Raw genomic sequence first — 13,974 nt, forward strand, 5'->3', positions numbered from 1 at the left:
GGGATACTTTGTTTGTACCTTGTTGCAGTGTTTCAGAGGCCGGGTCAGAATAATCTTGGTGTATTTGTAACAAAGTTCTGTTTCTGCCCAGGGGTCTAAGGCCCCAGGTGTAGTCTGTACTCTCCAATTTCCAAGTCCGGCTCTGCAGAGGCATTTTGCTTTTTACCAGCAATGTTCTGCGAAACTTTCCCCCTTTACCATACTTTGTTACGGTAAAGTTTGAGCAGAGTGGACTTGGCCTATCCAAGCAAAGAAGGCCCACCTCCCGAAATCAGTACATAAATGGATCCTGCAATGTCCGAGCCCCCCGGGGGCCGCTCAGAAGCTCACCTAAATTCTGAGTTGACATAGAACAGTAAGTGTGCCTATATTTACCTGCTGGCCTTTGCTGTAGGGGAGGGGCTGCTGCGCGTCTGGGGATTAATGACCAGTTGGCCCATCTGTCATTTAACTGCAGCTTTAGTGAGGAGCTTAAGCATCTCTTTGGACAGAAAACAACATGTTAAGACCTGAAAAACCATGAAGAGTGGAATATCACATCATCACCCTGTGATTTGGAGTCAGGCGGTGGGTCAATGTCACCGGGTGTTTGTGTACTTCCCGCTGGAAGCCGCGGGTGTGAGCACATCCCCTCCAGCTCTGGTGCTTCCCCATTTGTGAACCCCCTGAACCAATGTCACCGAGAGTTTACTTCCTGGAGAGCAGCCTGGTTTCCCAAACACCTTGGAACTGAGCCCTCGGAGGGAGAGGCCCTGCGTGCACCCCTCCCCCGGTCCAGTCCTCAGAGAGGATCACAGGAGGGGTGACTCCAGGGACAGACCTGTTGGGCAGCCTGCGTGGAGTCTAATCACCCAGAAGTGGGCGATCTTTTTCTCCAAGTTCTGATCCAAATGCCCGAGTCTGGGGCTCGGTCTGGATGCCGAGTTAGGGGCAGCCGCTCTGGGACAGGGAGCCCGTGCCCCGCACACTCCCCAGCCACTCAAGGGAAGGCTGCTGTTTACATCCATCGTGGCCCCACATGTACACACACCAGGCCCACCTGCACGCCCTCATGACCCGCAAGTCTGCGTGCTCCACGCAGGAGACTCCACAGTGAGCAGCTCTTCATCCAACCCCTCCCACAGCCCCAGCGCTGTGCCTGGTGGCGGGGTCGGGGGGTCGGTGGCGGGGGGACGGATGAATGGGGAGGTGGCCCGGCCTAAAGCCGGTGCTCTTGAGGGGCTGGCGATAATAGAAACTGGGAACAGGAGATGGAGGCCCTCCAGGAGAGCATGTGTCCCTGGGGATCTGGGAGGCCAAGGCCCAGAGTCCCCTTCTGAGGACTACTGAGGACCCGGCAGCACGGCCCTGGAAGGCAGGCGGGTGGAGGGTCGGGGGCCGTGTCCTCATGTCCAGGTGAGGAAGCCGAGGCCCAGGTCCTGTGTTGTCCCCGGACTCCGGGCAGATGTCTGACCCGCCGCTTCTCTTACAGCTCACCGGGAGTCTCCTGTAATCCGCTCCTAATTTTCTGGAAGGATGCACGTGCGAAAGTCCGTGGTGGTTAACGTTGAGGAATGAGACGGGGGATTCAAGGGTGCGGGATCCGACTTATTTGTTGCGTTCTCCTGCCCTGAAGTGGGACACACACACGCGCGCACGTGCACAGTTTCCTCTTACACTCGCTTTAATTTCTTAGTGCTGAGCAAAGCACAGTCTTATTTCTCATTTTCACAAAGCACGATTTTGTCCCTGAGAGTGGGCCCGGCCCGCCCCGGCCCCGCAGGCCCGGGGACCGTCTGAGGAGGTGACCTGTGGGCTCCTGTGCCCGGCGAGTCTCAGCACGGCCTCCAGGAGCCTCTGTCACGAAGCCGGGCCCTGCCCACCTGCCCCCGGGCTGCCACCCCACAGCCAGGACAAAGGCCACCATCCCCAGCGGGCGAGGCCCCAGCCCACTTCTCGCGGGAGCTGCAGGTTAGCCTTGTTTCCGGGTCCCGTAAACCTTTAGTCTTGCTGTGAGTTATTCTGAAATGAGCCCAGAGGAAAGCGTGTGTTTGGAAATACCCTGTGGAAATGCGGTAGCGGGTTTGCCCTCAAGCCCAGGTCACCGCTCGGCCGTCAGCGCGAGGTTTGCAGTAGTTTGCTCATTCATGTGTTCCTTGGTGTTTCGACCACGTTCCAGCCTTGTGGGCCGGGCTGTAACCGGGGCTGAATGCCCTTCGTCGCTGCGCACACGGCTGCCGGCCTCCGGGCCCCCCTTGGGCACAGCATCCTCGGTGGCACTCCGCAGGGGTCCTGGATGGGGGCCGAGCCGAGGCGCCTGGGACTGCAGCCTGTGTACCCCTGACTCGCGTTTCCATGTTAGACCCAGAGGAGTGAGTTGCTCTCCCTAAAAAGTTAGTTGCCACTTAGGAGCTTTTTACACTGCATCTTTCACGCTTTTAACCTTTCAGTCCCCCGGAGCTGGGCCTCACCTTGCAGGGTCGTGCTCGGGGTCCTGAGGTCCGGCTGGGGAGGACGGGCCACCCGGCGGGCCCTGCTACTCCTTGCCACCCGAGGAGCCCGGGAGCACAGAGCGACCTCAGTGCCCGAGACAGCGGGGATGCCGCTGGGCTGGACCAGGCACTGAACGCCCGCCCCAAGGCGGGGGTCTTTTTGCTAGCCCCGGAGGGGTAACAGCTGTCCCACGTACAGAGCGAGCGACAGAACCTCCTTTCGGTAGCAGTAGATATTTCTGACCAAGAGGGCAGAGCCAGTGGTCGCTTTTGTTTGTGGGCCTCATAATCTGCACGTCCTCACTGGGTCTCTCTAGCTGGACCCCCGGTCCCCCACCCTGGCTCCCTTCCTTCGGCTGATTGCTGGCCTGCGACCACCCGGCACGAAGGGGTTGATGTGGGATGTGGAGCCCCTCCTCCCTCCCCCCAGAGTAACTGGGGCCACTCTGCTTCCAGCCTCCCCGCAGCGGTCTCCCGCAGTGCAGTGGTCTCCCCGCAGGGCAGTGGTCTCCCGGCTGCCTGTCCTGGCCCCGCCCTCTCCTTCCATCACTGCCTCACCTGTACCTGGTCCTCAGGAGCTGTCCGACCGGTCACCCCCCCGCTTCCCCAGGCTGCTCAGAGGAGGGACTGTCTGGCTGGGGGACAGGCTGCCCCAGGCTCCTCCCCCCTCCTGCTACCCTGAGCAGCCCCAGGGCCCAGTGCTGGGCCCAGCCCAGCCCATGACGATGGAACTGGCGGGCCAGGGGCTACCTGCAACCAGGGCGGGGGGGTGGGCAGAGCTGGGGTGTTCTGGGGGGCTGCCTGCTGCTGGGGGAGGTACAGAACGTACCCATGGGTTGCCTTGCAGCTAGAGGGGCCGTCCCAGAGCTGGGATTAGAGCCAGGATGTGGTTGGGGGGAACCCCTTGCAGTTGGGGGTAGGGCCAGGATGTTCCCTGGGGCTCCCAACAACCGCGGGCCTGGAGGCAGAATTTTGGTGAGGGGCCTCCAGCCGTCGGGCTGGGGTTGAGCTGGGATGTCCTGGGGGTGTTCTCGGTACCTGAGGGTGGGGTGAGTAGGAGGTGCCCAGCTGGGGGGCTGCCTGCAGCTAGGAGCCCCAGAGGGCCCGAGGCTGCTGGAGAAGCTCCCACAGCAGGGGGACCAGGACACTCTGGCCAGGGCCCTGCCGCTTCCTGCAGGTATTTGCTGAACAGGTGGAAGCAGCGGGAAATGCTGCAGGTCTGGAATTTCGAGATTCTCTTCTTCAAACCCTGCAATAAGGGCCCTGGAGATAAGGGATTTCCTTGAGCCACAAGCCAGGGTGGGTCTGACGTCTGGGCGGCTCTGAGCTGAGTGAGCAGGGGCCAGCGAGCAGCCTCTCAGGCCCGTTCTGTGCGGTGGGGCGGGGGTGGGGGGGGCGCTCCTTTGTCATCGGGGTTCTCACAGCTTCCTCCATCCCTGCCTTGGGGACCGCCCCAGGCCCCCCTTCCCGTGTGTCCTGCCCCTGTTGGCCACCCACCAGGGGTGGTAGGATGCATGAGAAGGGGTGCAGGTAGGAGCCAGGCCGCGAGAGCCCCGAGGGCAGGGACTGCCGTGTCCTGCGACACAGCCAGGGGTTCATAGCCACCTGTGGTGAGCCAGCCCATCGGCAGACATTACCTCTGGGCCCTGGCACTCACTCAGGTGGCACCCTTCGGCCCAGCGTGTTGTTTGTGGACGCAGAGGTGCCCCGCCTCAGCTGCCCCCCCCCCTCCCGTGTTTCTCAGCCCCTCGGGGAGACATTCTCGAGGACCAGGCTGCCGGTAGTGCCGGTGGGGTGGGCCCTGCACCCCGGTGCCTGAGCCTCGGCGCCTTTGTGTGGGACTTGCAGCCCCCTGGGTCCGCTTCTGCAAGTGGGGAGCTCGGAGCCTTGGAAGCTCCCTTTCTGCAGACACAGAATTACCGGGTGTCCTAACCCCACAGGAGAGACGCCTGGGGAAGGAGGTCAGGTGTCGCCGAGCTCCTGAGCCAGCACTTGCTCTGGGACCTGAGGCTCGTGCCGGTGGAGCGTCCGGCCCAGAAGGCTTACACCTTCCAGCCTTTCTGCCGCTGCCCCTCCGTCCTTCCCACAGAAGGGCTCCAGCCTGGGGTTTGCTTTACTGTGAATTTCACAGCTGGAGACCGCAGATCGCAATCACGGGGTCCCCGGGACAGAGCTCTGGTCTCCAGCAGAGCGGTCCTGAAAACCCGGAGGAGATGAGATTTGGTACAAAACTTGGGTGCGTCGGAGGAGGAATGAGGAGGGCCAGGGAGGGTGCAGGCAAGACCCAGAGGCCAGCCCGGGGGGCGCCGGCGGCCAGAAGCAGGGGCGGGGCACCGGCTGTGGGCGCCCCGCACGTGTCCGCCCTGCCCCTCCAGGCCCAGCCTCCCCTCCCACACGTGGGAGGCTCTCCCCCTGCACTTCCTTCCGGCTTTGCTCAGATCCCACCAGTTATTATCCTAGGGGCCTTTCTCAACTGCCCTGGAGACCCGGAGTCCACGTGGCAGGCGGCTCCCGGTGTCCCAAGCGTCCACTGCCCTGGCCTCCCGGGTGAGCTCCTCTGCCATCTGCTGGAACGTCCTGAGGCCTCCAGCCTGGCCTGAGTGCCCTGGCCGGCCTCCTGCGGGCCCCCAGGGCTGCGATCTCTGCTGCACTGCCCCCGAGGCCCCCAAACTGCCCCTCCGTGCTGACCGCTGACCCTGGGGCTGCCTTCCCACCTCCTTTGCCTGCGGACCATGGGCCCCACCACCCCCGGCATGCCCCGGCCCCGTGAAAGGCCAGTGTGAGTGCCGCCGCCAGTGTGAGTGCCGCCGCCAGACGCAGGCCGAGCCCGGCAGGATCAGCTAATGTGAAGACTTCGACCCGCCCCCTGGAGCCCTCGGACCCTGGCTGGGAGGAGGAAGGGCCACTGTGTGGTTCTCCTTGCCGCCTGGGCCGCAGGGCGTCACCCTTAGGGTTCCCTCCGACCGAGTGGCTCTGGTCTCTCAAAGAGCCGCACAGGTGTTCACTGCGGCCTCACGAGATCACCCTGTCAGCTGTGGTTGAAAACGGTGAATATGGTCATCTAGGAAAATCGCTCTGCGTTGGACCACGGGACAGATTTGTAAACTCGGTGATTACCGAAAGACACTCATTTTGCAGGAGGCTCCAGATGAGGCAACACGCGCTAACACTTGAGTTGAAAGCTCTTGGATAGAGATCACCGGGATGGTGGGGAAGTTGGGCCTGCTTGAGAGTTTGAAAGAAAAAAATAGCTCTTTAGAAAAGCTATATTTAATTTTAGATTTGAGTGGGAGAGCTAGGAAGAAATAGCTTCTATACACAGTAAGCATGGGCTCTGGAAGGAGAGTTTTCCCGAGCAGGGGCACAGACTATCCTAATAGACACACAGGTAGATGGAGAACCTCAGAGGTCAGGCAGTGGAGGCCTGAGGTCAAGAAGACAGTCACACCTTAGCAAGAAAAAGACAGACGAGTCCAGTGTGAATTTGGGTACAGGATTTATGTAGATGGGCAAACCCCCAAGAGAAGCCCAGGTACCCAATAAACATAAAGTGCTCCATAAGCACAGGACAGGACCTGGGCCCCTGGGCCCCCACTAGCCATTCCCCCCTCGCCAATGACCCCTTGGATCTCTGGCCACACTTAGTGTTTTACCTGATGGTAAAGAGAAGCCTCTTCTGGAGAGCAGCTGTGTGTGTGACAAGGTCCGGGGAACAGCCACGGTTCAGAACGCCAGCCTTTTCTCTGTTTCGCTTTTGCTTTCAAGTATTTTAACTATTCGAATTAGTTGGGAAAAGGGCTGCTCGTCTCCTCTTTGAAGGCGGCCTGTGACTTGGACCGGAAGGCATTTTATATTTAAGGAAGGTGTTTTGATGATGGGGGTGAGCAGGGGGGATGCGCTTCCAGGTTGATTTGCTAGCTTTGCATCTCAGGCATCGGGTCCAGAGCTGGTACTTCTCCTTCCCAGCTGTGACCTCCAAGGGCCTGCGGCTTCACTGTGCCGGCTTGTAAGACTCCGTGGCAATAACTGTGCATTTTCTAAGAAACATAAATAAAGTTAGATGTGTCTTTTTCTCCCTCGCCGCTGCGTCCAGCAGGTGGAGGGTTCCCTCGAGGTTCTGCCGGCTTCCTGCCCGAGCGAGGCTGGGGTGCGGCCACCGGCTGCCCAGGGCATCAGGTGTCACCTTGGCAGTTTTAGCCTCTTCTGTCTACTCTAAAGTGGGAGTCTCAAAAACAGCTGGCTTTATAGTTTGTTTGTTTGTTTTAATACATGTAAGTAACAGCAAAGAAGATTGATTCCCTAGGTGAGGCTTTCCTGTGCTTCTCCCACGTGCCTTGGAGATCTTTCTGCAGAATTTGCGAGTCTCATTTCTAACTTGCTCCACGTGGAACAGCTTGGAGGTGACCAGGACCAGGCTCCCAGGAGAGCACAAGACCAGCCCCAGAACGCACTGCTCCCTCCCCTTCTGCCCCAGCTGTGCTTGTCTCCAGAGGTGAGCTCTGTGCCCCACCGGGACCGCAGCTGACCTGTCTCGGGAGGCTCCTCCTGGTCAGGTCCAAGGCGCCTGTCTGACTCCCTCACTCCTCACCCTCTGGCCCTTGTCTGTGGCCGAGGGGTGAGAGGGTGCTGGACCTGGCCCTGCAGCTTGGGGAAGGACCCCCTGGGCAGGGAGGTGCAGGGAGATGGAGGAAGGAGGCCAGTGTGTCCGGCAGCGCCCGTGAGGGAGCCTGGGGTCAAAGGGTGACTCTGCAGCCGTGCAGAACTCTGAGCCCCGATCTGTCTTGGAGGCGGAGCCAGTAGGAGTTGGTAAGAAAGAGATGTGGCGAGTGTGACTCCCAGGTGTGTGTCCAGGAACAGGCGGGTGGGCGGGGCCAGCTTGTGTGTCCCTTTGGGGGTTGCTGCCAGCTCTCCCATTGATGCCTCTGGAGCGCTGGGCAGCTGGGACGTCAGTGTAGGGGCCTCGTCCGCATCAGGCCAGGGTCCGAGAATGTGAGGGTGCTCACGGGAGGGAGGGGGGTCCCAGGCCTGGGCTCCCCCGCCCCCTCCGCCGCCAGGGCAGCCCCTTCTCGTCCAGGCTGCTCCTCAAAACTTGGCTTTGCTCCCACCGGCGGCTGACCTTGGGAAGCCGCCCCGCCTCCTGGCCGGGCCTCAGTTTCCCCGCCCGTCTGAGCCCATGCACTGTGGGTGCGTTCTCTCCCTGGGGGGTGGCCTGCACCCTGCCTTCCCTGGAAGGATCATCGCTGACGCCCCCTCTGGCGGCCTGCCTGCGTCCTGCACGGGGTGCCCACACTGTTTGGGAGGGTGAACTGATTTGCGGGGAGTTGACGGTCGCGTTCCCGGCGCTGCTTCCTTGCACCCTGTGAGCTGATGAGCTGTCGCCGTGGTTCCCTGCACCCGTGCCGGGTCTCCTGGCCTCTGGCACTTCCTGCGGCCACCAGTCAGCCCAGCGCCTGCGTCCTGGGGTCCCATCCTCGTCGGTTTGGGGAGACCCACAGGGCAGGGCACCTTTTGTCCTTCACACCTGCGATCTGGGCACCCTGGATGCTGGCTCCGTGCGCCCCAGGCCCCTGTGCTGGCAGTGCCTGTAGCACCCCCGTTAAGCCAGGCTTCACCTGGCTTCACCCTCAACGCCACCACCGTGAGTCACTGGCCTATTTTCTGTGTGCTCACCGGGGTCCGCCATCCTTGAAAACACTTCATTCCAGGTTGTGAAGTCATCTAATTGGCTTGCACAGGTCTGTCCCGTCTTGTTTCGTGCCTTTTTTACCGACTGTCACCCTGGAATGTGTCCGCTGTGTCCCGTGTAATTCATCGCTCCTCCCCTGGCTGGCCCCTGGTGTCTGTCACAGGGGTGACCTTCAGCGCACCTGTCCCCCGGTGGCGCCCTGGGTGACATCCAGCTCCACGGCTACCAGCAGCACGCCCATGGGAGCAGCCCCTGGGGAGCGGGGCCCGCCAGCTGGCCCGGTGCCCACGCACAGCTCCCCACCCCTCACCCCGAGTTCCCACCTGCAGCACAGAGGCTCTAGCACCGTCCTCACGGCCTGGGGACCGACTCTGAGCTGTGGTTATTCCCAGAAACTGAGGAGCGCGTGGACTCCAGCAGAACCAGTGGGCCCTGGGCTCTGCGCTCAGTGTCCTTGTGGGCAGTGGTGCAGAGCTCTTGGCCACATGACGTCAGGGGCCAACACGTCTGATGGTCCACATCTGTTCTATCAGTTCATGGATCTTACCCACTGCCCGAGGATGGTTCGTGGTGACTGTGGTAGATCGGGCACCCAACGCACGAGGGCAAAGTCTATTCCTTTTTTTCTTTTCTTAAGTCCTGCTAGGATTTTTTTTTAATTTATTTTATTTATATATTTTTGGCTGTGTTGGGTCTTCGTTGCTGCGTGCAGGCTTTCTCTAGCTGCTGCGAGCGGGGGCTACTCTTCGTTGTGGTGCGCGGGCTTCTCATTGCGGTGGCTTCTCTCGTTGCAGAGCATGGTCTCTAGGTGTGCAGGCTTCAGTAGTTGTGGCACATGGGCTCAGTAGTTGTGGCACATGGGCTCAGTAGTTGTGGCACACGGGCTCAGTAGTTGTGGCACACGGGCTTAGTCGCTCTGCGGCATGTGGGATCTCCCCGGACCAGGGCTCAAACCCGTATCCCCTGCATTGGCAGGCGGATTCTTAACCACTGCGCCACCAGGGAAATCCCTCTTTCTATTTCTATCAGCGTGATTTTCAGGAACTTTCTGAGAAAAGAGATAATGGCTGAGGATGTGGGCTCAGCGCCGGGTTTGTGTGGCCAGCTGGCTCTGTGTGTGCTTGCTTATTACATTTTCTTTCATCATAGGAGGGAGTGAATTTCCCTCCAGCCTCCTGGTGAATGCGGTTCCTTTGGAATGGCGGGATTTCTTCCCATGATGAAAGCGCTGGCATTGGAAGGCGGCTTCGGGAGAGTCTTCCTGTGCCTGCCGGTCAGCACGCTGACGGTCGGTCCCGACGTGCTGGCACCCAGCATCTGGAGCGTCTGCTCCTCCTGTAACGCGGCCGCTGTGTTCTCCAAGCTGCTGACACCGAGTCCCGAGCGCTGTCCTGGCCGCACGTGTCGTGTCGGGGTCTCGCACGGCTGACCGGGGTCCCTCAGCAGGCGTGTGCTCGAGGGCACAGGCATCGCAGCCCCCTGGGGCCTGTCCTCCCTGGGCGAGGGCCTGGGTCTCTCTAGAGATCTTGTCTCTTAAGTAACGCATTATGTTTCCTCGTTGGTTGTGAAACATAAGGCACTTGGACCAACTTGCACGTGGGTGATACCAACGGCCTTGGTGGCCTTGGCGGGGAGGAGGGGTGATTGCCTGCTTAGGGCGGCGGTAACAAAGCACCCCAGAGGGGCCGGCTTAAACCACAGGAATTTATTCCTCCCATTCTCCAGGCCGGAAGCTGAGATCCGGTGTCACAGGGCTGGCTCCTCCCGAGGCCTCTCTCCCTGACGAGTAGACGGCCGTCTTCTCTGTGGCCTCCTGTGGTCCTCCCTCCGTGCGTGCCTGTGTCCTGATCTCCTCTTCTTATGAGGACCCCGGTCACATGGGATTAGGGCCCACCTTAGTGACCTCATGTACCTTAATCACTTCTTTAAAGGACGGACCTCCAAAGACAGTCACATTTGGAGATGCTGGGGGTTCGGACTCCAATACATGAATTTGGGGGACACAGTTCAGCCCCTGACACCAAAGCAGAGGAAACGTAACGAGCCGCCCCCTCTCCCCACCTCAGCAGTCCCCCCTTACAGCCCCTCTGGGCCCACTGACACCCCCTCTTCTCCCACCAGTGATTTGCAAGCAGAGCCCAGACTTTGTCATTTCACCAGTAGCAATCCCGTGGGTATCTGCCGCTCAAGGACAAAGACGCTGGCACCCGCTGTGCAGGCCACTGTCACCTGTCACCCCGGCTACGGGGCGAGGGCGGGTTCTTGGCTACAACCGCGCCCGCCCACACCCCCTCCCCCACGCCCCCCCTCCCCCGGCACACACTCTGATCAGAGGGTCCCCGTCCAGCCTGTCGTCTTGGTTTTCTTCCTACAGTGTATTTGGTGCATCTGTGTCTCCTGGCCTTCCTTTTGCCGACTGCGAGCTGGTCGTCCGTGTCTTCTGGAAGCTGGTGGCTTGATCCACAACTAGAGAGATCCCATTCCCGTCGGGCACGCCCAGCCCCGCCCACCTGCTGGTCTGCGTCTGGGCAGGACCCTCTGTCACGCACACGTGCCTGGATGGTGGGTTCTGGACGCCTGTGCGAGCCCTTCGTGGACGCCCCCACGGACACGCCCCCTCCACCCCTTGGCTGTCCCGAGGGACAGTCTCACGGGACAGGCAGCACGAAGCTTGACGTTGCCCCTAGGCCAGTGTCACGATCAGGAGCTGGTTTCGTAGGGTCGTCCAAAGGCAACCAGGGAGGCTGGGGCACGTGTGTGAGCGTGTATAAGTAGAGGTGTGGTGAGGGTGGGCGTGGACGTGAGCGCACGCCCTGAGGCGTGCGGGCGTGAGGCTCCCATCACGCGTGGCTCTTCCTGTGTGCGTTCCAGTGCGCCGTGTGCGTGGGGCCCTGGGTCCTTGGGCAGGAAGTGGTGCCCTGGGCCCGGATGGATCACCACCTGGACCCGCTCTCCTGGGGCTCGTGCTGAAGTGTGCGGGGCAAGAGCGGGCAGTGCACCTTCAGGTCTGGGTTGAGCCGGCTGCCCGACGACACGGACGTGCAGAGGACTCGCGTGTCTGCGTCTGTGCCTGTTAAACCCCTTTTCCATGGGATGGTTTCTCGTAGACAACTTCTAATGGCTTAACCCAAGTAGCTCAGCTGGGCACTCATTGCACGTCACCCTCAAGGGTTGTGTTACAAGCCCTCGTGTGGCCCTTGAGAAGGGTGACCATACAGTTGACCTGGCACTTTTGAGGGTGATGGGCCCCCGATGATGGCCCAGGGCCGAAGCTGTGGGCAACGTCTCAGGAAACCGGTCCCCCCTGCCCCCCGTGGGCTCCCGAAGGGACGCGCCTCCTCCAAGCAATTTCCACGGCCCCCGCGTGCTTCCTGCCCACCCCGCCCCCCCACCCCGGCCCCGGCAGGGCCGGGGCGGGTCCATGGCTCAGGCCGCGTTCTGCTGGTACCTGCCCATCTCGTCTGTGGGAGGCCTGCCTGTTTGCTGAGGGTCGAGGCTGTGTGGTCCCTCACACGTCCTTTCCCCACTGGCTGCAAAACTCAGACACCAGGACCGTCTCCCCGATGCACACAGAGCGGGCACAGAGATGCAGCCTCTGAGAGGCAAACGTGGTCACACGTCTTGTCCACGGGGAGTGGCCGGTGAGCCAGCCTGCGGGACGTCATCCACTCATCAACCAGCAATTTGAACCGTGGCACTTGCCCTGACTCCAGGGTCACCCCTTCAAGCCTCGTCATCACCCCAGTTGGTCCGGACAGACTGGGGTGCTGCCTCCCCGGGGCCTCAGAAGCCGTGGGGAAACTGGGTGCTCTTTCTGGAGCGCTGAGATCTGTTGTTCTCTTCTGTCACCTGCAGTAGCAGCCGTCCTGGCCATGGAACGCGGCTGCACAGTCGGGGCGTGTCCGCGACCTGTGAGTGCACTGAGCACGCTGGCCCCGGAGCTCCTGTCCGGAGCTTTGCTGCCTGTTCATTCTGTCTGTGGCACGGGCACCGGCTTTAGGGTCCATTTATGGGGACACACCGCAAAGTATCCAGTGACTCAGCTGCCCTGCAACCTGGAGGAGCAGCGGCCACGGCTCATAGGATGAGCGGGTATGAGGGGCTCCCAGCACAGCCCCTGGAGCCAGAGCTCTGGGCCGTCGAGGTGACAGGCAGACCGAGAGGCAGCGCCCCGCCAGCGAGGAGCTGGGGTGTCTCTGCCCTCCCTCTGCAGCAAAGTTACAACAGCAAGGATGGAAGAGGATATGTTTTGAAATGAAGGAAAGGCTACATTTTAAAACCTGTGGGATTGAATTAAAGTCCTTAGAGAAAGCTGCCTTCTCCATGTGAATTTGGGGGAAATAAGGTATTTCTGAAAATATGCTCCAGGCTCTTCCCTCAAGAAGTTAGAAAGAACATTAGGGTACACTCAGAGTGGAAGAGAGAGGCCCCTGTAAGATACAAAATTAATGCGACTGAATAGGTCACAGCAGAGGTAAGGAACAAATGCACAAGCGGTTCTGTAAACAGATTAGCGAAGGGGAGGGCTGTCTGTCAGCATGGGCCAAAGGGTCTCAGAAGCACAAACGCTGTGAACAGCGACGCCGTAGATCAGGGCAGAGTTGATGTAACTTCAGGGCAGCGGTTCTCACGGTTATCCTGAAAATGCACCATGGGGAATCGGGTGGGAGGAGAAGCCTGCTGAGGGCGCCCAGAGATTTCCTCCCTGACAGAAACACTGAAATAACTCCAGAAAATAGGAAATCTAGATAAACAATGAAAAGCATTGGAACAGCCATCAGGAAGCTCCGTAGGAATTCCTCCAATGAGGTGGGCTGGTGTCTGGCGCGGTGACCGCAGGACCCAAGGACGGCGGTGCGGGGGACGTGACCAGGCTCGCCTTCCAGACACGTGTTGGCAAACAAACCTGGCAAGGCCTTAAGAGAGGTGGCTTCCCAGCGCTGGGACCGAGGTTGTGACACCAGAGAAGCCGTGGCTGCCGTGGGTCACGTGGACAGGGTGACAGATGAGCACGTAATTATCCCGCAGGGAAGACTTGCGGTGACATTCACCCCGTTCACGCTGACCCCAAAACAAGACGCTTAGAAAACCTGGGGTGGGAGGCACGTTCCCGCCAGCACGTTCCTGCTCTGTCTGACCCCCTGGAGCAGACCCCCCCCACCACCATTTAACAGGAAGCATTGTCACCAGCGGCGGCCACGACAGATCCAGGGTCACCGGCCCTGTTCCACCTTGTGCTGAAACCAGAGGTTCAGCCAGGGGACCCCAGCCCCTGAAGGCGGGGGGGAGAGGCCGTTCAAAGTCACCATCGTCACAGCACATGGAGATCTGGACCCACACCGGCCGTGGGCGGCACAGGCCACACGTGGCTGTAGGGCACCTAGGATGTGGAGCGCGTGAATGAGACGTGCTGTGAGCACAGAACACACCGGATTCCCTAGACATGATGAGGATAATGTGAACTGGCTCGTCCACGCCTTGCGCTACGTACGTGCGGAAATGATGGTATTTTAGGCGTGTTGGGTTAAATAAACTGCATGTTGAATTAATCTCATCACCTTTGTGTTTTTAAACGTGGCTGCTAGAAAATGTAAAATGGCACACGTGACCTGCGTTGTATTCCTGTCGGGCAGCGCTGGCCTTGATGGAGACCCCAGAGAATCAGGGAACGGTCAGCGTGCAGGCCTGCAGGTGGCAGAGACGGGCGTGGCGGGTGGTGGTGGTGAGCAGCCTGGACACGGTACCACGGACCTGGGTCTCTTCCCGTCTTTCCTGTCTCCTGTGCACCAAACCTACGTATTTCAAGTGTATTTTCTT

General features: G+C 60.3%; 1 protein-coding gene and 1 long non-coding RNA gene across 3 annotated transcripts in view; both read left to right on the forward strand.

Annotated features, from left to right (window-relative positions):
• The window catches only part of LPCAT1 (lysophosphatidylcholine acyltransferase 1), a 40,624-nt gene that overhangs the window by 2,144 nt on the left and 24,506 nt on the right, over positions 1-13,974 (forward strand). The window contains exon 2 of one of the 2 annotated variants that reach the window (XM_032625668.1): positions 10,532-10,719. The exons of the other annotated variant lie outside the window; for it this stretch is intronic. Within the exon in view, the coding sequence (XP_032481559.1) occupies positions 10,717-10,719 (3 nt within the window). The 5' untranslated portion in view covers positions 10,532-10,716. The remainder of the gene's footprint in view (positions 1-10,531; positions 10,720-13,974) is intronic. 2 annotated transcript variants of the gene reach the window in all.
• On the forward strand, positions 235-3,168 carry LOC116750701. The gene is made up of 3 exons (XR_004349066.1): positions 235-355; positions 458-567; positions 1,472-3,168. It is a non-coding gene; the product is annotated as an uncharacterized LOC116750701 (long non-coding RNA).

This window comes from Phocoena sinus, chromosome 3 (genome assembly GCF_008692025.1).
Source record: "Phocoena sinus isolate mPhoSin1 chromosome 3, mPhoSin1.pri, whole genome shotgun sequence".
NCBI lineage: Eukaryota > Metazoa > Chordata > Mammalia > Artiodactyla > Phocoenidae > Phocoena > Phocoena sinus.